The 21,606-nt window shown below is 43.7% G+C and overlaps 1 protein-coding gene and 1 non-coding gene across 2 annotated transcripts in view; both read right to left on the reverse strand.

Moving 5' to 3' along the window:
• SF3B3 (splicing factor 3b subunit 3) overlaps nucleotides 1-21,606 on the reverse strand; it is a 29,317-nt gene that overhangs the window by 6,624 nt on the left and 1,087 nt on the right. The window contains exons 3-20 of the mRNA XM_039558625.1: nucleotides 21,073-21,399; nucleotides 19,793-19,965; nucleotides 19,291-19,432; nucleotides 18,222-18,334; nucleotides 17,374-17,511; nucleotides 16,054-16,157; nucleotides 14,679-14,844; nucleotides 14,135-14,230; nucleotides 13,594-13,666; nucleotides 8,037-8,188; nucleotides 7,489-7,644; nucleotides 6,979-7,134; nucleotides 6,135-6,278; nucleotides 5,137-5,259; nucleotides 3,668-3,822; nucleotides 2,414-2,588; nucleotides 1,583-1,788; nucleotides 532-688 (exon numbers count right to left, since the gene is read on the reverse strand). Of these exons, the coding sequence (XP_039414559.1) occupies nucleotides 532-688; nucleotides 1,583-1,788; nucleotides 2,414-2,588; nucleotides 3,668-3,822; nucleotides 5,137-5,259; nucleotides 6,135-6,278; nucleotides 6,979-7,134; nucleotides 7,489-7,644; nucleotides 8,037-8,188; nucleotides 13,594-13,666; nucleotides 14,135-14,230; nucleotides 14,679-14,844; nucleotides 16,054-16,157; nucleotides 17,374-17,511; nucleotides 18,222-18,334; nucleotides 19,291-19,432; nucleotides 19,793-19,965; nucleotides 21,073-21,399 (2,756 nt within the window). The remainder of the gene's footprint in view (nucleotides 1-531; nucleotides 689-1,582; nucleotides 1,789-2,413; nucleotides 2,589-3,667; nucleotides 3,823-5,136; nucleotides 5,260-6,134; nucleotides 6,279-6,978; nucleotides 7,135-7,488; nucleotides 7,645-8,036; nucleotides 8,189-13,593; nucleotides 13,667-14,134; nucleotides 14,231-14,678; nucleotides 14,845-16,053; nucleotides 16,158-17,373; nucleotides 17,512-18,221; nucleotides 18,335-19,290; nucleotides 19,433-19,792; nucleotides 19,966-21,072; nucleotides 21,400-21,606) is intronic.
• LOC120410638 lies at nucleotides 17,986-18,065 on the reverse strand. The gene has a single exon (XR_005602934.1). It is a non-coding gene; the product is annotated as a small nucleolar RNA SNORD111 (small nucleolar RNA).

Consider the following 21,606-nt stretch of genomic DNA (forward strand, 5'->3'; position numbering starts at 1 on the left):
CTGCTGAAACCTTTGCTAAAGCCCCTGAGACCTATCAAACAAGTTGGTCACTAATCATTTCTACACACAATCAAACAGCATCCAAGGAAGATGACAGCTCCCACCAGCTGCGCATGGTCAGCCAAGGACTGATAGTATTAGCACCAGGGTTCAAGTGACCCAAGTATGAATTTGCTCTGTAAACAAGTGCTTAAGCAGCTCTCTGAGCTCATATTCCAGAAAGCAAACAGAGCCATTTCCCTCCCCTCCCTAACAGGGGGATGAAAAACACTGCTCCTTTCCAATTTACCCAATTAGATGGGTAAAACTGGGACTCTTGAGAGATCTGTGTTCAATCCTCAGCTCTGCAAAAGATGGACCAAATGATTTTGTAGGAGGCAGCTTATTTTCTCCAAGGCTGCTTCCAACGTGTAACACCAGCACGATAATCTTGCCCAGGATGCACCAAGTACTGCAATATTACTGCAGCACTCAGGCAAGTAAGACCAACTCCAACACTCAGACTGGAAATAACCCCATCACTCCCCTCACCTTGTGCAGAAATTCCAGCTTCTCACCACTATTCACCAGCTTGTATGTGTAGACAAACCCTCCAGCAACTGAGCGTGGGTTCAGAATCAGGTCCTTGGCGACTCCCACCAGCACGTACCACTCATCACCAGTGTTGGAGAACCGGCACACGGCCACGCTGGAAAGGACAGGACACACCAGGACATCAGTGTCATCACCCACTAATGCTGCACACCCCGACTGGATTCCCCAACAGCACAACCTGCACCTGCCCAGCAGAGAGTTGAGAGTCCAACCCTTCAACACTGACACTGCCTTTTAAGAGGTCGTTTTTCCTCCTTGTAGAAATGTTTAATGCAGATTTGCTCATTCTTCTGCACTCTCCATATGTGTTGCAGCCATCACATATGCCCAAAGCATTTTACGTTTTCACAATGCCCAAAGTGTTACTTTACACTTTCACAGGCTGGACACTGCCTAGCGATGTGCAAAACTCTACTAGAAGTTGTTTTTCAAAGGCTGATCCCATTGGGATATATACAAATAACTTTGCTCATCTTCCAGAGTTATTTCCTGCTCAGTAAATGGCTCAGGCAGGTTGGAAATGACAGGTCAGCCTTTTGGACTAACATGACCTAACTCTACTTCACCTGCTGAGGCACTTGCTATTCTTCATGGTTATTGTGTTGGTTTTCCCCTCCAGTCCTCTAACACCTTCCTTTCCACTTAATCTGTCCTCAGTTTATCTGGATGAGAAGGGGAAATGAGAGATAACAGCACATTCTCTTGTTCCTAGCTCTCTTATCTGCCATTTACACTCCTGTGGTGTTCTTTAGGCACTGGGGTCCAGCAATCACATTTGGAGCACCACCAGCTCATAATGCCACATGCGGACAAGATTGGGGTTGGAAGGGAAGGGAAGGCAAGACAAATCACTCCCGGAATTTCAAGCCAGTCGCTTGATAACATGTTCCATCTGGATTTCAGCTCAGTAACAGATAAGCAAAAGGAAAAAAACACCTAAGACTCATCACAAGCAGGGACTCTTCCTGCATCTGGCAACACTTCTTACCTGAAAGCAGCTTCATTCTGCTCCAGCTGGACCAGATCTAGCGTATTTCCCTGGATGGGGTTCATCACTCTGATAACAGAAGCCCACTGACCATTTCCTGCCTTGGGAGCACCAAAGATGGACTCAGGAAGATTCTCGTTCAGAAAGGCTGCAGCCATCTCTGCAGCCAGCTCCCTCTCATCCTCACCCGCAGCCTCCACCATTTCCTATGGCATTAAAGGACAGGAGAAAAGAACAGCTCAGTGATTTCCTTTCCCAGCATGCTGATCCTCTGCACAGAATACAACCTCCCTGTTTTGCCTAAGCCCAGGTATTCTGGGGCAAGGTACTGCTTGTGAAGACATAAAAGCCATTAACTTCCAAAGCATCCACCCACCCTGAGCTTATTCCCCAGGGTGCCTCTATAGCTCAGAGCACGGCTGTGTCAGCTCTGCCCTGCCCAAGGGACAGTTGTCTGGGGAGCCATTTCTCCAAATCAACAACCCTGGAAACAACCCTGAGAAGAAAATAAACAACCCACTGAAATGCAAGCATCCTCAACCAACCACAGAAACCCCAGAGAACAGTGTTACACAAGCAAGATTGTCCTCCACCAGGTGGTTCTTAAAACATGTCCTAACAACAGGCAAAGGAAGAACACTGCGAAGTGGTGCATTCTGCTGAAATTGCTGTTTTGAGGCAGACTTCCACTCCCCTTTCAGTCCCTGCATTCACACAGAGCAGAAAGCCTTGCAGGTAATGGCAGCTGGGAACTAATGAGCAGGGAGTACTTCAGCTGCAGAAGTCCCCTCTGGGGAACAGATGTGTGTACCTGTCCTCCACCCCAATTACCTCAGCCATTTGCTGCTTCCTCTGCGCCTTGGTGGCCTCGGTGTAAGCGTTGTGGTCTGTCTCAATGATGATCAGGTTGTTGCTCTCTGGGTGAATGACAAATTTTCGGGGTGTGTACTGCAACGGGAAGGCAACCTGGTTGAAGACTGCTCCCAGCTTCTCCAGTGCCAAAATCCTGGGGGACAGAGATGTGACAAGCATTGAACAGGATCCAAAAACAGCTGTCGAAGAGAACGAAACTGGAGTGGAACTTTTTCTTTGTGAAACTGGCTAGTGCTAGAGAGGAGCAGCAGCTTCCTCAGGCCAAACAGCAACTAGCAAACAGCTCCAGAGAGCAGAGCAAAACTAACATCCTAAAATGGGAGCCCACGGTGTGTGCTGCAGCACAAGGTCTTTGAGGGCTCTCACTGTCCCAGGGTGCATTCTGACTGGTGCTGAAGCAAGTCTATCCCAAGAGGAACAAAGGGCACATGGAAGAAGGAAAGTGCACGTTTGGGGAACACATCATCTGAATCTAAATGTGACACTGACTTCGACATGTAATCAAATGCTCCTCAGAGGCACTTCAGTTAAAAAGAGTATGAAAAACGCAATGCCAGCTCTTTCTTCCTGTGACTTGCCAGCTGAAATACCAGTTCTTCTGGCATTTGGTGTCTGAAAACCACAAGTCTTTCCAGAAAGAATGACTCCTTTAAAAGCAATGAATGCTGTAATATTTCAATGAGGACAGATATGAAAAAGGTGCCTGTTCAAGTGCATACAGCACAGCATCTGAATTTGTGGTCCATTATTTTCATTTATCTTTTTAGTATCTCAGCTGAACTTTAAAAAAGGCAACAAATACATCCCTGTCATGTCTCTGGTTTCTTACATCACATGGTTTATTTCCTGCAAAGCAGCCAATTCAGATCACAAACCACAAGATCCTAATACATAACAGGTCCACATTTATTAAAAGCTTCCCTCTCTCAGGATGAGAGAATTGAAGAATAACTTGAATTACACTTACTTTAAAAAGCTAGAAAATACAAATCTGAGAAGTACACCCCATTTTTTTGACAGCCTAACTTTCCTTCGTCTGTTTTCTGAAACCCATCCAAGTGTTTCTATCAAGTCATTATTCATAACAAAAAAATCTTTTTGAAGTCAAGTCACTTTACCTCTTTCCTTTAGAATGTCTGGTGGAATTCACCACTGCTTCACCTGCCTGGCATCCCAGCCCAGAAGCATTTGTGTTTCCCTTCTGGTGCTTACCTCAACGTGTTTGTGGAGATGGCCACAATGCCCTCAGGGCATTGCTCAGAAGCAAAACCAGATGCAAACTCCAGTGTCTCGTAAGACAGGGGAGTCAGGTGGAAGCGTGACTGATAGGAATAACTAAGCCAGGAACGGCTTGACATGGCCAGCACCTGGGAAAGACAGGCAGCAAATTTATTAGGTCTGGGAATGGAGGCAAGCTCACTTTATGCAACAGAAATGGATGTACAGTGCCCAACTCTTCCCCACTGCAACAACTGAACTCTTGCAGGTGGACCCCACACAGGTCAGAGCACACCTGAGACACTTCTTGCTTTCAGCTTTCTCTGAAATTGCATATGGCATGAAGAGGAGCTTTAAAGTACTATCACGACAACAAATACTCCAACTGAGGTGCACTAAAACTATTACCTGTAAAAGCCAAGATCAACAATACTGTCATATCTCATTTTTTGGAATAGCTTGTTCTAATGGGAACAGGCCTTTTAAAATAAGTATTTACTGCTTCATCACAATCCAAATGCTGTAGCATTCTTAGTGAAATTTACTGAAAGTCATCACTAGCCTATTTTCAATCAAATTATGGGAAAAAAGGAAGCAGATTGACTTCCAAACTCTTCAGCTTTATACATTTGGCTAAATGAGTTTTAGGTCAACCTTAGTTTCTGCCTGAGTAACAACAGCTGATCTCAAAGTAAAAAAGCACTCAGTTACTCCACAGGTATTCTCTGCTAGAGCTGCAAAGCTCCTCATCTCCCAAGTTACAGCTGGCAGGAGCAAGTTTAAGCGATTCCCCCAGTGTACCTCAACACTACAGCAGAGCTCGAATTCCCAGATCCAGCCCCCCTACGCTGATCGGCAATATTTCTCAACTCTGAAGGTGTCATCCAAAAATGAGTCAAGCAGGGGGTGGCTGATTTCCCCAGTGCCACATCAGAAGGGCTGGAAGTGGCACTTCTGATGAAACACATTTTTCCTTCTATGCCAAATCTTGCAAATATTTTCCTTGAGCCATGTATGGCAGCTGTCCAGCCCTTGGCTGAGCTATTCCCAACATGCAAGGACACAACCATTCACTGCATCAAGCATTCAAGGGTAAGTTTTCTGCCCAGAGCTCTCTCCACCTCTCTGTGCACTAAGAGGTAAGACATGTCTCTAAGCCCAAGAATCTGCTCAGAGCTCTCCAAGCACACTATAAACACAGCCTATGGGTCAGATGAATCCTAGTTCAAAGACAGGGCAGAAGTACACAGTAGTAAAGAGAATAAGAAGAACAAGGCTGTTTGTGAAAGAACAAGCTGCAAGCCAGGCAGCTCCACAATGAAGTCATTCTACTTCCCACCCTTACCCAGAGGGTCCTGCTGTGTTGCAGGGATGCTTCCCCACCCTGCCCACCCATAAGAAAATCCGGGGATGCAGTGCCTGGGGAGTGGATCTGCACCCCTGCAAGAGCACGCCTCCCTTACCGCCTCTTGGCCTTGCATTCGGACACGGAAGAGTTTGACAGGCCGGGAGCCAAGGTATCGGGTCCTGGTGTCAGAAAGATCGCCAGTGACAGGGTCCAGGACGGTTCGCAGCAGCACACCGTTCTTGACATCAGCAAAACAAAAAGATCCACATTGAAGGTGAGAAGTAACTTCCTACACGCATAATTCAAATCAATGGGGAGAGGCAGTTTCTGAAGAATTAGCTGTTTGTTTTCCTAGCTGTCGGTACAACTCTCCCCGACGGCCACACTTTTAACAGCAAAGAAAGCACAGCTCCTCCACAGTCCTACATGGCAGAAAGGACCCCCTCCAAAATAAAAAACAGACCAAGGACTTTAGTATATCACATAAGCCATAAAAACCTGAGGGTGGATTCCAGATCCCCATCCCTCTTGGTACAAAGATTTACCCAAAAACTCATGCTCCTTAAAAAGATTTTGCATTCTGACATCAAACTTGAGGCATGTGGAAGAACCTAAACTGTGCTGATTATTTTTACCACATGCAGAATTGTCAAAACAACATTTTTTGGTCAAAGATCAGAAAGTCTGTAGTGGATGTAACAAAAAGCTGTGTAATAGCAGAGTTATTAGAGCAGAGCCTCTGCTGTGGGCAGTTACTTGTTTGATACTCTGCCCTACAGGCAGCTTTTAAAGAGCTGCTCAACATTTCACCCAGAAATATTTCTTAAAATATGCCTTCTTTCTTGAATGGGGAAAGCACAGTCTGTCCTACATAAAATCTGGGGTAATACGCTTGCTTTTGACTAGTCTTTAGTCTAAAAATGTATGGGGAAACTCACACCTCTACTAAAGCACACAGTGAATTCCCCAGTCACTGTTGTCAAGCACATTGTAACAAAGAGGGAAGTCAAGCTTTGTATTGCACTGCATGGTGACAGGGCTATTTTAACAATCCACCTTTCAAGCAAAAGCTCCTCAAGACACACCTGTCAGAACCAGTCAGGAACTCCTCACCTGCAGCCCAATGTTCAGGTACAGAAAGCCAATGGAGCCCCTCTCTCCCAGCTCATCCTGCTTCTCTGTGCCACCCATCTCCACGATGCACAGTGACTCGGGCTGTGCGGGCAGCGCCTGCATACTCAGGGGCTGTAAGCAATCCTGGGGAAGACAGGAGAGAGGGACCACTCCAGTCAGCAAGGCTTGGCATGGCAAGACAGGATTCAAGCTCCATCTAAGGAGCTTGAAGATGCCCATTTAGATCTCCAGAAAGAAGTATTCAGCACAGAAAAAAGAAAAAAGCCACAATAGATGCAGGCTCCATGAATTTTGGGAAGCAGGAGTGGTAGCAGCCTGGGCTTCAGAGAAGATAAAACTGGAGCCTTCCAAACTGTTCTAGCACTGTTTGCAGCTCTTTAGCATGGAGTGACCTGAGGAAAATTTAGGTTACTGCAACCAGCTTTGAACACCTCATCTGTTGTAGGCAGAGGAATGACAAGTTTGGTTTGCTGCCAACTTGCTTGCAGAATGACTCTGCTTTTAGTACAGGTACAAACAGGGAGATGAGAGGGGGGAAGCCAACAAAAAACCCACCCAAAACAACAGAAGAAAATGCTCTGGTGACTCATCAGCTGAACCTCCAGAGGCACAAGTGAGTCTCAATAAAACTAGGGTATCTGTTGCAGAGAAGGATCAAACGCCACATTCCCTCCCAACCAGCAGAGGAAAGCCATGCAAGCTATCCATTCCTGCTCACCCACCTGAATAAGGAAAGACAGTCTGGATGGACACAGTCCACCTCTGGAGGGTCCTTCTGAATATTTCAAACCAATGGAAGGGCAAAAACAGCACAGCTACTCACCGAAGGGTCAAGTGAAATAATTCTGACAGTGTTGTCCACCAGTCCAACAGCAAGGAACCGGGAACGCTGCTCCCCAGGGGGAACATTGGCCAGGCTCATGCAAACGACGTCGGCCGACATCTCCTTTCTCTCTGTGTACTCATTCAGCTGTCCCGACTGAAAAAGAAAAACATATGACTTATTAATTAGATACTTTGTTTTTAAATATAATGCTTTGGATTTGTTACATAATATAACAATTTCTAAAGAATTTGTTTTGGCTACAATTGGGAGAACCAGAAGAGCAAGAGTACAAATACACAATCTTCAGCCTCAGTTATGAGCTTCAGAGACTTTAATTAGCCATTAAATAATCTCAGGTAGACACAGTCTAGATATGCAGGGCTTTGATCTATCCATTCTAGAAGGGTGCTTTACTACTGAATCCTTTTCTGCAGGTCTGGTCAAGGATCAATCCTTGGCATACCTCATACCTCACTCTTCCAAACTTATTCCCATTAACACACATACCGGGTCCATCTCAAAGTAAACCAGTTCTCCTCCAGTCAGTGCTATCACTACTTGTCTTTGGTTCACAGCACATTTTACAATGGTTTTCTTCCCTGGTGTCTTCCATTCATTTACTCTCTTATCTGCTCGGATGTGCCGGATCCCATCTGGATAAACCTAAAGGAACAAAAAGAAAGGTCATATCAATTCTGTATTTATCATCCCATCACAATTCCCATTTCAGTGGTGGTTCTGACTCAGCAGAAGCCAAAGGCAAGAACTACTCCTGGCAGCCATGATCTATCAGCTATGCAGCAGGCTGAACCAGCAGGAAGATACTCGCCAGCTGGGAGAACTACATCTTTCAACCACAGCAAGGAACTACTGAAGGAGATTAGGACCATTTTCAACTGGTCCAGTCTCACTCAGAAAGATATAAAAAGGGAAAGGCTGAATCAGCATCATTCTCGGCCAATCCACATCTTTAGACATATGTTGCATTACTGTAGAAATCACATCTGTGCAGCAAGCTGAGAGTGGCAGACATGTCAGAAGCAGCTTTCCATTACCTGTACCAAAGCATCATCGCCAAGAAGAGAGCAGGACAAGGTGGGTGTAGTACCCAGGAATCCAGAGTCAGTCACTTCTTCTACAGTCTCTCCGATAGACAGTACCAGCGTAGCATTTACGAAGGACACAATAATGTAGGCATCAAATTCATCTGGTCAAGGGAGACAGGGAAAAAAAGAGTGCTGATTTAATAAATGCAAGGCTTCCCAACACAATCAGCAGTCTGACAGATGTCTAGCAGTTACTCTTCAGTAGAACTCCTGTGATAATTACAGCTGCCGATAGTATTGCACAAGTTCGCTCTAGGACACGCTGTCCAAAAGCCAGCCACCGCCGGATGCCAAACAATTCAAGACATAGCCAGGGATCAAACCATGATCCAGATCCAGAGTCAATTCACAATACTCTGGATTCTGGCAAGCAAGATTCTTGTCTATTTTTTTCAAAGAACGCACAAGTACTAGAAGCCTCTGAGACAGCTGTCCCACTTCACACAGTGAGATGAATCCAGATTTAACACCCAATGAAGTCAAATTAAATACTCCAAAAATCTGAACATAAGGAATCTATCTGCAGAAACCACACCACGGATGCTGCACCGTGTTGTTGCAGGACCACAATCTCTATCTAGCAGCCAGACAACAAAAGGCTGCAGAGAACAATTTGGGTGCATTGAAGCAGAATTCAGGGTTAAACCAGCTCTATCCTTCCCCAGAAGCTCAACTGGCTTCCAGTCACTCTGACAGTCTCCTGGAATAAGAAACAATTACATTTTTAAGATAGTTGCAATACTGTCATTTATCCCAATAGAAGTAAAGGTCAGTGTTTGCTCTATTATCTCCAGTGCTGGCTTCTCCCAAAGGGGACAGCTTGGGAGACTCCTGTAGCTTGGACACAGAGGAGCTATGCTAATCAAAATAATCTTAAGAGCTCATTTGGAAATAGGGGAACTTTGTGGGAAATGAGGGTAGTAGGACTGGGTAAAGTGAATGTCCCAGTTTACTGCTGTCTGCTTTCATTCTACAGAAAGCAATAGGTCTTACAAGGGAAAAGGACAATCTCATTAAAACAGAATAACAAAAGCAACAGAAACAATGAAGTCTATTGGGAAATGGAGCCAGGAGTCTTGGAAGAGAAATAAGATTGCTTCAGAGAAGCAACTCCACTTCTGCTGCTGTTGTCATGCAAGTGCTATTTCTTAAAAAGAAAATTCCTCATTTTAACCCAACTCAACCCAAACCTCAGACCTGGGCACCACAGCATATCTAGTGGAGGTGAGGGTGTAAGAGAGCTGTCACAGTTTCTGCCTTGGAACGAGATTCTCCATAATTTTCAAATGTGGGAGACATGGAGAAGTGGCTAATGACTTTAATAGAAAAGGAAAATACAGGACTCTAACTGGGATCGAAACAGGATGCTACAAAATACAAAGCAGCAGCTTATAGAACCTAAGCTGGGTTAACCAAAACAAATGCTTCAAGAACTAATAATTCTTTTCTTATCCACCCTGTTTAGAGGGAAGCATTGCCAAACCTGCTGTGTCACGTTTATAACAAAAAGTTCTTACATACAGCTCAAAATATGCAAGTGAAAAATTAAAAAAAAACCATCATTCTTCTCTGCAACATCTGGTATACAGACCACAACTCTGATCAAACTGAAGAGTTCTGTGTAACTAAAGCAGTTCCAACAGATGTCTGTGGCATGAACTCTGTTTCTACTCTATTAAGTGATCACAGCCTATAACCTCCAACAGCTCCAAAACCCTACACCAACAAACTACAGGAACCAGTCCATTTGGGGGAATGAGAAAGCAAGAGCTGAATCTGCCCACAGAACCCGATCAGTATCGCCAACTACTTGAACGCTTGGCTCAACAGGAGAATTACTCCAACATTAACAGCAGATGATAAGAGTTCAGCAAGACACACACATTGCTTATTTTCTACACTGACAGCAGCTTCTCCTACAAACTTGGAGAAATTTTTCAGCACCAGAAGTCTACAAGAATTCCTCGATCATGGAGTTTCTAGCAGTTCACAGGCTAAGCATTTGATTCATAAATATCCCATAGACAGGATGTTCTAAGAATTCCATTTCAAAGACCACTGTTGCTTTCCAAATTACTTCAGAGCTTCTGCCTTCCTCCCTGGGGGTTGTCAATTCTTATGATAAACCACTGTGACCCAGCTGGAGGTCTAAACATGTGATTTTGAATAGGATAAAGAACTCTCATCTGAAAACAAAACAGATTCCCTTAGTCCTACTCTAAACAAAAACTCATTCCTACCTCTTAATACTTTTAAGCTCTTTCTTTCCATTGGCTTACATTTTAAGTCTGTGCCAATAATGGTGACAAGTGCATTTTTTGCTTGCAGTCTGTGTTGCTTAATGACTCTCTGCTGGAGCTTTTGAAATAAAGGGTTTGATTTACCAGAATTAAGTCAGTGAATAAGACATTCATCTAGCCTCAAACAATACAATTTTGGTTTCAAAAATATAGCAGCCTAGTTGAAATTAAGAGGACTAAATCCCTAAGGCACACTGAGAAGTGTTCTCAGTTAGAAAAAGAAAAGATCTATACATTTTAATATGAAAAGATATCTATTTAGCTCTACACAATCCCAAGGAAAACATCAGGCTCCCCCAAGTTTTGAAAAGATAGACATAATTTTGTATGCAGAGACAAGACTTCAGAGATGCTTATTACCCTTCTAATTGCTCCAGTCAGCTCCTTTCAGTAACAGAGACGTTTTAATGACTCTGAAGAACCACAGCTAGACTCGTTCTCCGACGCATGCGTTACAAGTTTTCCTGCAGCTTCATGCACACATCGTAACCAGTTATGAAAACATGACATTTCAGTCCTTGAACTCTACACTACTGTGCTTTTCATTATTTGTCATGGATTCAGTGTGAGTTAGTCCATAAGAATTCCATTCTTATATGCCAGTGCAGTTGTGACAGTTTTCTCACACTCTATAGCATCTGAATCTGCACTGATACAAATGCAGTCACCACTAGCTCAGAGGAGTTCTGTGAACAAACTGGTGAGCAGTGGCAGAGCTCAGGATCACTCTCAGTTAACAGACTCTGAGGGGATGACAGCACATTTTCCTGGGCTTCTGTTTACTACTGCGTGGCGACTCTGCAGCGCTGACTCACTGCACATTGCTCCTCCAGCAAGAGTGCCAGGTAGGGAATGCTGACTCTTGACTCCCAGCTCCCATCTGTCAACACACCACACAGCTACATCCACAGATACTCAACTGCAAGAGAGGGTTTGGTGCAAATCCCATCCACTTCTGTCTCATGGGCAGATGAATCCCATCATCACAGGACATTCCCATGCCAGCAATATCTACACGTGCTCCAAGCACACTTGATCTTTTTCTCTTGGAGGTCTGTACAAAGCAGCTGGGAGCCTAACCTTGGTCTACATGAGAGCTGAAAATACCCCTAAAACATACACATCCAATTTTAGCAAGAACTGACTGTCCCACAGAGACACAGTTGATTGTTTTGCTTCCCAAGGACTGCAAGATAGACTGGGATCTGCTTTCTACTTCTCAGCTACCGAACTTCAAAGGCAAAAATCTTCAACTACACACCAGTTTCTAGAATTTTTTTACTGAAGTGCTTAGCATAAATGTAGCCCCATGCTGTTGGGATTGTCTGTGGTTAACCTGTGGGACTGTACAGTTGCCCCTAGCAGTAGGTACACACCTGTGGTGATCAGCACCTCCACCACCAGCAACCTGTGGAAGAAAAAAAAAGGCTTGGTATTGGTAGTGAGTATCACCACGTACCAGCCAAAGTTAGTATTTGCTTTGAAGACTGCAGACCTGGGTGTTTCTTACAGAGGCCCAGCAGCATACACGTACCATGGCACTGAGGCAGAGCCGGGAAACCCCACGCTGCAAACTGAGTCCTCAAAGGCAGTTTCAAGATTAGATACGTGTTTGAAAAGGTTCTGCATTCTCTCTGATTAAAGCCCACTAAAATAATTTCTGAATTCCAAGAGTTGGAACTTGGGGATCAGTTTCATATAACTGTATTCAGTAAGTAGCACGGCTTAACAGCTACAGATTCCAGTCTTTCTGAAATCATGGAGATGATGATGCTGAAACCTGGAGAATTTGGAAGGTGGAAAGAAGAGGAGGCAAATGAGACTGGTCCACTTCCTGCAGATCATGAATGGTCCTTCACCTCCTGAAAAGTCAAAGTCTTCTTCTGGAATCCCAAGAGAAAAGATTTTAAAACTGTAAGGTGATGTCAGAAGCCTCCAGTCCTCAGAGGGAGAAAATCTTACCAGCTTCTTTTCCAGAATGCTGGAGAAAAGGTTTCTAACAAACTGGAATGCCCCTTTTCAGAGAACCATGTATTTTTTAATATGAACTGTGGAAATACTTTCCTTTTGACCTTTTTATTTCTGGGGGACATGAAGGCACTTTATGCTCAAAGTTCCTCCCATGTTGCTTAGGCAGTACATGCGTCTCAGGACATGAGCACAGGAACTGATGGCAGGTCTCGCAAGGCAAGGTAAATCCCACTGCAGTGTTTGAAAATTCCCACAGGGTTACTGGTTCCCTGGAAGACACACTACTCCTTAAATACAAGGTATCATGTCACCATAGCAGGCTAAGGCCTCTACTGCAACAATCTGGCCTTTCTAGATCCAGTGTATAAACCTGGGGAAATCTTTGTGAGAGTTATACAAAGCACTGCCTTGGAAATAATCTCTGAGACTGCCAGTACCCAGAACAGATTCCCTTTAAGCTTTTTAGGTGCTTCTGTGCAATTCTGTTCTCACCTTTAAGAGAAAGGCAGGACAAGGGACTACATTTCCTCCTGTACTTTAGTAAGGTTATTATTTCAGATCAGGATATAAGAAAAAAGCCTGAACAACCAACCAAACCCCTAATCCAGTATATTCTGCCAACCTGGTATCTTGACCTTCCCAGAATCACCATCATTCTACACACTGCTGGGTTTTGAATAGGGAGTGTGTCCTAGCCCAGACTTTTTTTCACAGATATGCACAGAAGGAAGTAATAAAATACAGACACTGTTGCTGATTTATCATCTTTGTTCCATAATTTGTATCCCACTCTCTCACAAAGAGCTGATTACTGCACTTGTCAACACACACATGAAGAATACTGAGTATGCTCCAACAACAAGAATAGCTGTTGCCTGCTGATCTTTGAGCAAGAACTTATGGGCAAAAAAGTATGGGAAGTGGGGAAGCATGAGAAGTTCAGCAGCTTCAGGTTGCAAATGTACAGCTGACATAGCATATTGGGTGACAGATGCAGCTGCAGGCAGCTGCTTCTTTGTCAAAAGGAAGTGAGACAATGCTAGGGGACCAGAGGGTGGGTGGCTTCTAAAGACAAGCAGGTGGCTGCTGATTCAAACCACAATTTTTGGGGATGGCACACAACCATCACGCAGCACCATTCCTATCTCCTTGGACAGAAAAACAGAAAAAAACAACAAAAAAACCACACATAAAACCATTATGACCTCCCTGTGCTTCAGGAAAATACTGCATACCTTCAACATGTCTTCTCACAGTCCATACAGCATTGGGGTTACCAGGCAGCTCTGAGACGGCCATTTCGGATACCTAAGAGTAAACAGGAAGAAGGTTCTTTTGCAAACAGATGTTTAGATTTACTAGAGTATGCAACCAAACCACCAGTTTTTAAGCTTTCCCACAACTGGGCAGGAATGCTAACAATTCCCAATTCTGACATTCTCAGCCCATGCCAGATGTGCTACAGGGCAGAATATATTCAGCAATGATATGGCAACATTATTGCTCTGGATGATCAGCTTTAAAACAAGGTCATCCGCCCCCAGCAGAGATCAGCAGCAGCTGGCAGACACCAGGAATGTTCCAGCTCAATACACTCAAGTCTTAGAAGAGACAGAATGCAGGTTGTTGAAGTCAAGTAAACAAAAAGCCTTTGAGAATGTAAGAATAAACAGTACAACCCTTCTATTTCTCCAAGCAAGAGAAAGGAGCTCTCCAGACTACAGGATTTCCTCACACCACCCTCATCTCTCAGGCTGTTAGTGCTGGATGTCTTACCTCAAGTCCATGTCTTAAAACCCTCAAGGACGACCTGGGCCCCCGACCACAAGCCACATACAACTGGGGTGTGTCTTCATTGGCCAAATCTGCTATCTGTGTGGAGAAAGTGTGTCAAAACAACATCCATGGAATGAGAAAATAAAACTAAGCTATATATATATACATATATATATATATATATATCACACTACTGCTTCAAGAATGCTTTTTTCAAACACCAAAAGCTGTGAAGGATGTTGCAGCTGCTGCCTTGAAAGAATGTCAAGTTTTACCCAAACTCACTGCAAAGAACTGGTCTGATGGTCAACAGAGAAGCAGCACAGAATTGCTGGCTGACACCATGTGTTTAGACACGTATTTATCTCCACAGGAATCAAAAGCTACCAGGCCAGGTACCAATCTCAGGCAGTTGTACAAGAACTCTGAAGATTTGCCTTTCTATGAGTCTTTACTTAGAGCAGTATTTCTGGAAACCTGGAATAACATAGCTGGTGACTCCACTTACACATGTGTAAACAGGAACTTGCTGATGGCAGCATACCTGACAACACAGAATAGGAGACAAACTGTCCAACTCATCCACCAGCACCAGGTTCTTCAGAGGTCGTGGCTGAAAAAAGAATGTGTCTCCTTCCTCAAGAGGCATGGCAGAAGAAAACTCTGGCTCCTCATCATCATCCCCCAGGTGAGCTATCTGGTACAGGTAACTTCAGACAGAAAGAAGAGTGTCAGCATGTTCACAGCAAGGCTCATGTAACTTCTTTAAGTAAGGCTTAACTTAATTCAGCTAGTAGGGAAGAAAAAAATCCAACCCTACATTATGCAGTTATTAATACTTGGCTTTAAGGATTGTCTTCTGGGTGACAAAATATTTAAAAATAATCAGAGGCCTGAAAAGATAAAAAAAACTACTAACAAGAAACCCCCCACAAACTCCCAGCCCTTCATATTTGCAGCTGTCACTGGCAAAGTATCCCAGAGGTTCAGTGTTTTGTTTACCCTTGAGCCTTTTAGATATTGTGTTAAAGCCAAAGCACCAACTGACAGCTGAGGCCAAAAGCAAGGCCAGTGGCTAAGACTTCAACTCCACAGTTATCTATTTTATTGGAATACTCTCACCTTTTTAACCACACTATTTTTAACCACATTCCCTATTCCATTTTATGAGCCTAAATAACACAACAATCAAGTAAAATGTCAGAGAAGAAAAAAAAAAAACCAAAACCAAAAAATCCACGGAAGGATAGACCAAGTTACTTCCTGTTTTTATTAAAAGCCCGAATATGGCTTCCTCAAGAGCTTCCTCAATTCAGATTCAGTCCAGCAAACTGGCTGGGGCTCCCTCAGGTGGCTGACTGTAGATACAGTCAGGAAAAAAAGTTTAAATCTCTATTCCTGTGAATCCCCCACTCAGACACGGTTAAGCTAATCTTCAAAGGTGTGCATGATGCTTTAGAGTGTTTAGAAGCCCAAACATGAATTAAGAGAAAGCTCTCAAGTATACATCTGCTAAGGAAAGGAACACAGTTACTGATAAGAAAACCTATTTACTTCTGAGTGGGCCATACACACAAACATCCAAAACTATCAAACTAATCGAAAAGATAATTCATCTAGATATGTGATGAACCCTACACAAACAGAAAGTGCTCAATTCTTCCAAAAACCATTGCAACAGCAAGTAATCTTTTATTCTCTGCACTTCATCATCTAATCTGAGTTCCAACAACAAGAAAATTCCCCCATTCATCACCTAATCCAACCATTCTTCTCAAATCCTCTGAAGAAAGCACATTTACCCATTAAATCAGAGGTGTTGTCTTTCTACGCACAGTAAGTTCAAGGGTCAGTCTGCAGGCCTGAACAGAACCAGTCTGCGTCAGGGGAAAAACACTGACATGAAATTGTTTACTCACTGGTTTCCAAATTCAGATGCCACAAAGAGAAAGCCTGTTTTCAGCACGCACATGGCAGCAGCAACAGGAACAGTGTCAAAGTACTTCAGTCGAATCTCTGTTACCTGCAAGCAGATGAAGATGTGACTCTGATGGTAAAGTACTGGAACGCCACGTGTGTGATTTAATAAAAAAAAACCTGCCTAGCTATCTTCTCCAAAGAAATGAAACAAGAGCAGGCCAGGCTTAACACATCAGTAGTTTGGGGCACCAGGTCATAAACCACAAAATCCAACAGATTGTTTGAACACACAAGCCAGGCTGCCTGTTCTATTCCAAGACTTTCTGCCTTTTGTAACACTGAGTCAGTTTGGAAAACAGAAGCTGTAAAAATAGCAAACCTGCCTAGAAAGGAAATTTGCTTCACTGAGCACCAGCCATTCTCCAACATGAGAAAAATAACTGTCCCGAGCAAATTTCTAAATTTGATATGGTCACAACAACTGTTGCTGAAACATCCGAGAAGAATCTTCAGCCACTTGAACATCACAGAATTGCAGAGTATTCAGAGTTGGAAGGGACCCACAAGGATTATCAAATCCAACTCCCAGCTCTGCACAGAACAACCCCAAAAATCACACTATGTGTCTGAGATCATTGTCCAAACACTCCCTGAACCCTGGTGGGCTTGGCACCTGCTATACAATCATCCCCTGTACCAAATTTGACGTGTTTAGATGAAGGAGGAATTAACACTCAACATTTACTCAAAAAACCCAACTAGTAACACTGCAGCAGAGATCTTTTCAGAGCAGAATACTAAAACAGGCAGCAGCAAGCCACTGCAAGCCTGTAATTTCAACTCACAGACCAGCTGTACCAGGCTAGTTACCTCAATTTGCAAAAATATTTGATATGTAATCAAAATATTGATTGTAGCATGTAAATATTCAATTAAGAGACCAGAGGGCACTTGCTGCAATCCAGGGAAACTAAGTCCCACAGAATTAGTTACTGAAATACTCTCCACTATGTTCATGGACCACTGTTCACATCTCTTAAAGAAAAGACCACCTGTAGAATATCTGAAATATGCTCAAGTGACTCTAGAGCATAATACTCACAGCATAATCCTCCAAGGATTTTGCAAACCCTGCATCGTGTGTCTCTATGAGTAATACCCCCAGTTGCAACCAGGGTTAACTGTATTACAAATCATGTAAAACATGTGCCCTTACAAAGCTTTTTGATAACTACAACAGTAAATGGTTATCACCTTAGAGAAAGTAATTGACTAAGGACTCTTCTCAATTAATGCTTCTGCATTCACGTGATACTTACCATGTCTTCATCAGTCTCCAGAGTAATTTTGAAGATGTCTCCCTGCTCTGTCTGGGCCAGGAAGAAGAACATGGACTTGGTCTTATGTGTAGCAGAGCAGACAAAAATCATACCCCTCTCTGGGTCATCCAAGTCATTCTGTCAGGAAAGAGAGTGGAGGTCATTGGTGGAATTACCTGACAAGCACAGAGGTGATTTCACTTAAGTGTTTCCATTTCACAGGTGCCTCAAGAGGTCACAGTATGCAAGGAAGCTTTTAACACAAAGCACATCACTTTGTTACACCCATAGTCACCCTCAGTACATCTCTGCCCCAGAAGGAAATACAGCTGTGGGACACCGTGCCTAAGCATCATCCCTTCATGTTTTTTACTCTCCTCTCCAGGTAACTCTCACATATCAAAGCTAAAAACAGAGGAAAGGGCTGCAACCTATGCAGCTAGTTTTGAGCACCTTGGTGGGTGTACAAAGCACTGCCAAAGCACATAATTCCCAATACCAAAGGGAAAGGAAGCAGCTTGAGATGCAACAGAGCAGTTGTTGAATTCACCTGCATCTACAATAGGCACCGTGACTCACAATCTCAAATAAGCCTATCTTGCACTGACAGTGCTGCCTGATCAGAGTCTTTGGAGTATCTCCAGTGTAAATCTCAGAGAAGAGACATGAACCACACTCATCACCTCAGGCTATGCCCAATTCTGTCCTCCCTCCCAGATAACACGAAGCCAGTGAGGTAGATAAGCCAACATGTGTTTAGCACCTTTTTTTCTTACTTTACAACCTTCCTGATGCCCTTAACCTTGAAACGCAAATTCCAAGCATTCATCATCTTAAAAAATTCTCACCCGTCTCCTGGGAATTGGGCATCTGATATCAGGCTGGTCACCAAAGTTTTTGTAAGTAATATAGTTTTCAGAACAGATCAGCACCCCGCTGGGGCCATCAGAACCACCAGGAACTGTAAGAAAAATGTGAGGAGAAAAGCCTTTACCACAGATCTCACCCACTGCCTGCAGAACATTTGGTTTTCTTTAAAGCAATGTAGTTTCCAGTACTCTCCATCACCCTGCATATACAAACCTGCTCTTATTGAAAATGAACACAAAAGACTGAGTACCGCTGCCTGTGCCACCATGAGAACATGGAAGATGGAACCAGGGGACCTGGAAGGATGCAGCTTCTGATAAATTGCTTAAGTTTTATCCTTCCTGGCTTATTCTTGCTTAGAAAGCCATGACACACCCAAAATAACACACTAGCAACCTGTCAGTTAAACACAACCCTTGGGTTTCTGGTATGTTTGCTTGCAGAAAAATCCATCATGGACGGTTTCTGACACATCTTTAGTTAAAGTATCGTTTTAAAAATGCTTCTCTTGTGATCTCAGTGTAACAGAAGATATCATCAAACAGATTCAGCACAATATTTGGTGTCTGTCTGACAGCTGCCTACAGGAGATGCAACAGGGCAAGCATACAAAGATGCTCTCCTAGCTGAGCATCTTTTGTGCTTGGAGAGGAGCCTGCAGCAGTTTCCCTAGTTGAAAGTCTTATATTAGCTTTGCATCCAACCCCTTAAAGTGAGCTTTTAATCCACAGATTCATCTACTGCCTTTAGGTGATGGAATCCCATGCAAGAGAGTATAGCACCTATACATTAATTAAAACTAAGTCCTTTTGCATTGCTACCAGCTAATTTCAGGAGCATTCTCAAACTGCAGCTACTTCTATGAATGCTTGGGTATTTCCACGTGTGAACCACCCCTCATTACCTGACTGCAAAGTCAATTAATTAATTTATACGAATGGCTCAGACTACAATTGAAACAACTCCTAATACGTAAAGAGTATTAATTGTGTTTCCCTGGGGAATGGGAACCAAGCAGACTTATGCGAAAATAACTGTGGGCAGTACCTGTTATGAGGAAGTTGCCATGCTCTTCCAGGGGCTCACTGTATTTCCTGACAACGTGGTTCAAACCCAAGTCCAGTTCATAAAACGTCAATGTCTGCTGTGTGTTGGCTGCAGCTTCGCCTGTCGGATCATTGTCTGCTTCCTAAAACAGAACACATGGAGGTGTCTTTCAAGAAAAGTATTAAAAGGAGGAGCAAAACTGATGTGTGGCAAAACAGTTTTGAGTAACAACAGAATGAAGGCCAAAAGACTTGCTGGAAGCTGCACAAGAGAAGTTCAGACCAAGAAAACAGACATATTTTCAGCTGAAAAGCAAAAAGAATCACCAAGACGGAAGAGACTTGCCCATTCTGGCTGAAGGCAAGACAAAAAGCCAGTGAGTTTGTGAAAAACAAACTATCTCAGACAGCAAAAGCAGCCAGTGTTCCCCAGTGACAGATGAAAAACAGAACAGGAACAACAAAGCTCAAAAGACAGCAAAGGGAAATCAAGTTCTTCTCACCTCATAATCCATTTCCAGACAAGCAAACATTGGGTTTTCAAATCCCACATCGACTCCCACCACATGGTAGACCAAGGTATTGGCCTTGTGGGCTTCCAGTGGGGAGGAAATAGTGAGTCGAGCAGCAGCATCTCTGTTCAGGATATACACCAGCTTCTGCTTTTCAATGGCACCTGCAAGAAAGGACAACAGCATGTGAAGCCCATCACTTGATGATCAAATCTGACCATACCTGCAGTCCAAAACTGAGTTGTAGTTGGCAAGAGAATGTCAGCATTACTTCAGCTGAAGTTCATCCCTGGTGTTTATCTCTGTGCCACCAATTAACCTCGAATGTCTCATTTTAAATCTCTCCGGCTGCAAGCACAAAATGACAACTTCAGCTCTTTAAAGCCAAAGCCTGACCCTTTGAGCTACATTCACCTGGCCCAATATTCCATCTACAATGGCTTGAAGCAGATCTACTTGCTCCTTTCACCACACCAGAGATGACAGACTGCAAGGAAGCAAAGACAAATGGAAAGAAGCATCCAGATGTTCTGCTGTTTAAAGCCAATTGGCGTGACAAGTTTTCCACAAAAATATTTTAACTAAGAAAACGTATTCTTGCCTGACACACAGCATCCACAACATAAAAAACACCACTCAGATATCAACATGAATGGCACAACTGTAACTGTGCTACCTTCTCACCCAGGAAAAGCAGACATGTTAGAAAAGAAACAATATTATTTATTGCTATTCCCAGTATAAAGACATACTGGGAAACTACCATCAGCACTGCACAGAGCTGCCTTCAGCAAACTGAGAAAGTTCCATACACCTCATGCTAAATCTTACCAAAAAAAATTCTCCCAAGTGTCCTTCTACCTGCAACGCCTGATCAGAAATGCATCTGGCTGTCTCCACAACACATCTCAGAGAAGAGACACGAACTCAGAACATCATTTCAGGCCATGGGAACTGACTGGCTACACTGTAGCACTGGCGACTGCAATCCCATCTTCTCTCGCGCACACCACACTTCAGGGCTCTGCGCACTGCTAAGCAAACCGGTCCCTTTCCAACTTTTCACCCAGCATTAGAATTTATTTGTGCAATTCCATCAGCATCAACGAACTACTCTGCATGCCTGCATTCTCCTTGACAAAACTCACAGCCTAAAACACTGCCCGAGAAACAATTCCAATTATACCTGGCCAAGACTTGTTCCAAACTAAATATCCACAAGACAGAAAACAAAAAAAGTAAGGAGAACACAAGCTGACAGAGTAACTTACTGATCATGACAGCACGGCCCTTTGGGTCCACAGCCAAGTATTGGCCTGGGACGATTCTGCGACATCCACTCTTGCCAAAGGTCTCCTGATGGATCTTCTCAAAGACGTTCTTGGAAGGCTGGTACTCCAGAATGACAATGCGCCCCGAATCGCTGCCCACCACGATGTAGTCTTTAGTCCCCCCCGTCAGCCTAAAGGCCATGAGGGACCGGATGACTCCAAACACTTCCACGGTCAGCAGAGTGTGAACCTTCCCTGTGTTGGGATCAGGGCGGAGTAACTCCAGGATCTTGCCCCGGGAAACAACAATTTCTTGTTGTTTGGTTCCTGAAGTACCCAAAACATGAGCACAAGTCAGCAACAACAGAGCACAACACACAACTTCAAGAAGCGCTACAATGGAAGAAGAGGAAACTTCCAAATGCCAATTTTAGGATTACCATGGAGGAATTCAAAGAATCTTATTCACCACATTAGGTACCACTATTGTTGAACACCTTTTAACACACCAGAAAATTGGTCAGAATACTAAAC

This window comes from Corvus cornix, chromosome 11 (genome assembly GCF_000738735.6).
Source record: "Corvus cornix cornix isolate S_Up_H32 chromosome 11, ASM73873v5, whole genome shotgun sequence".
NCBI lineage: Eukaryota > Metazoa > Chordata > Aves > Passeriformes > Corvidae > Corvus > Corvus cornix.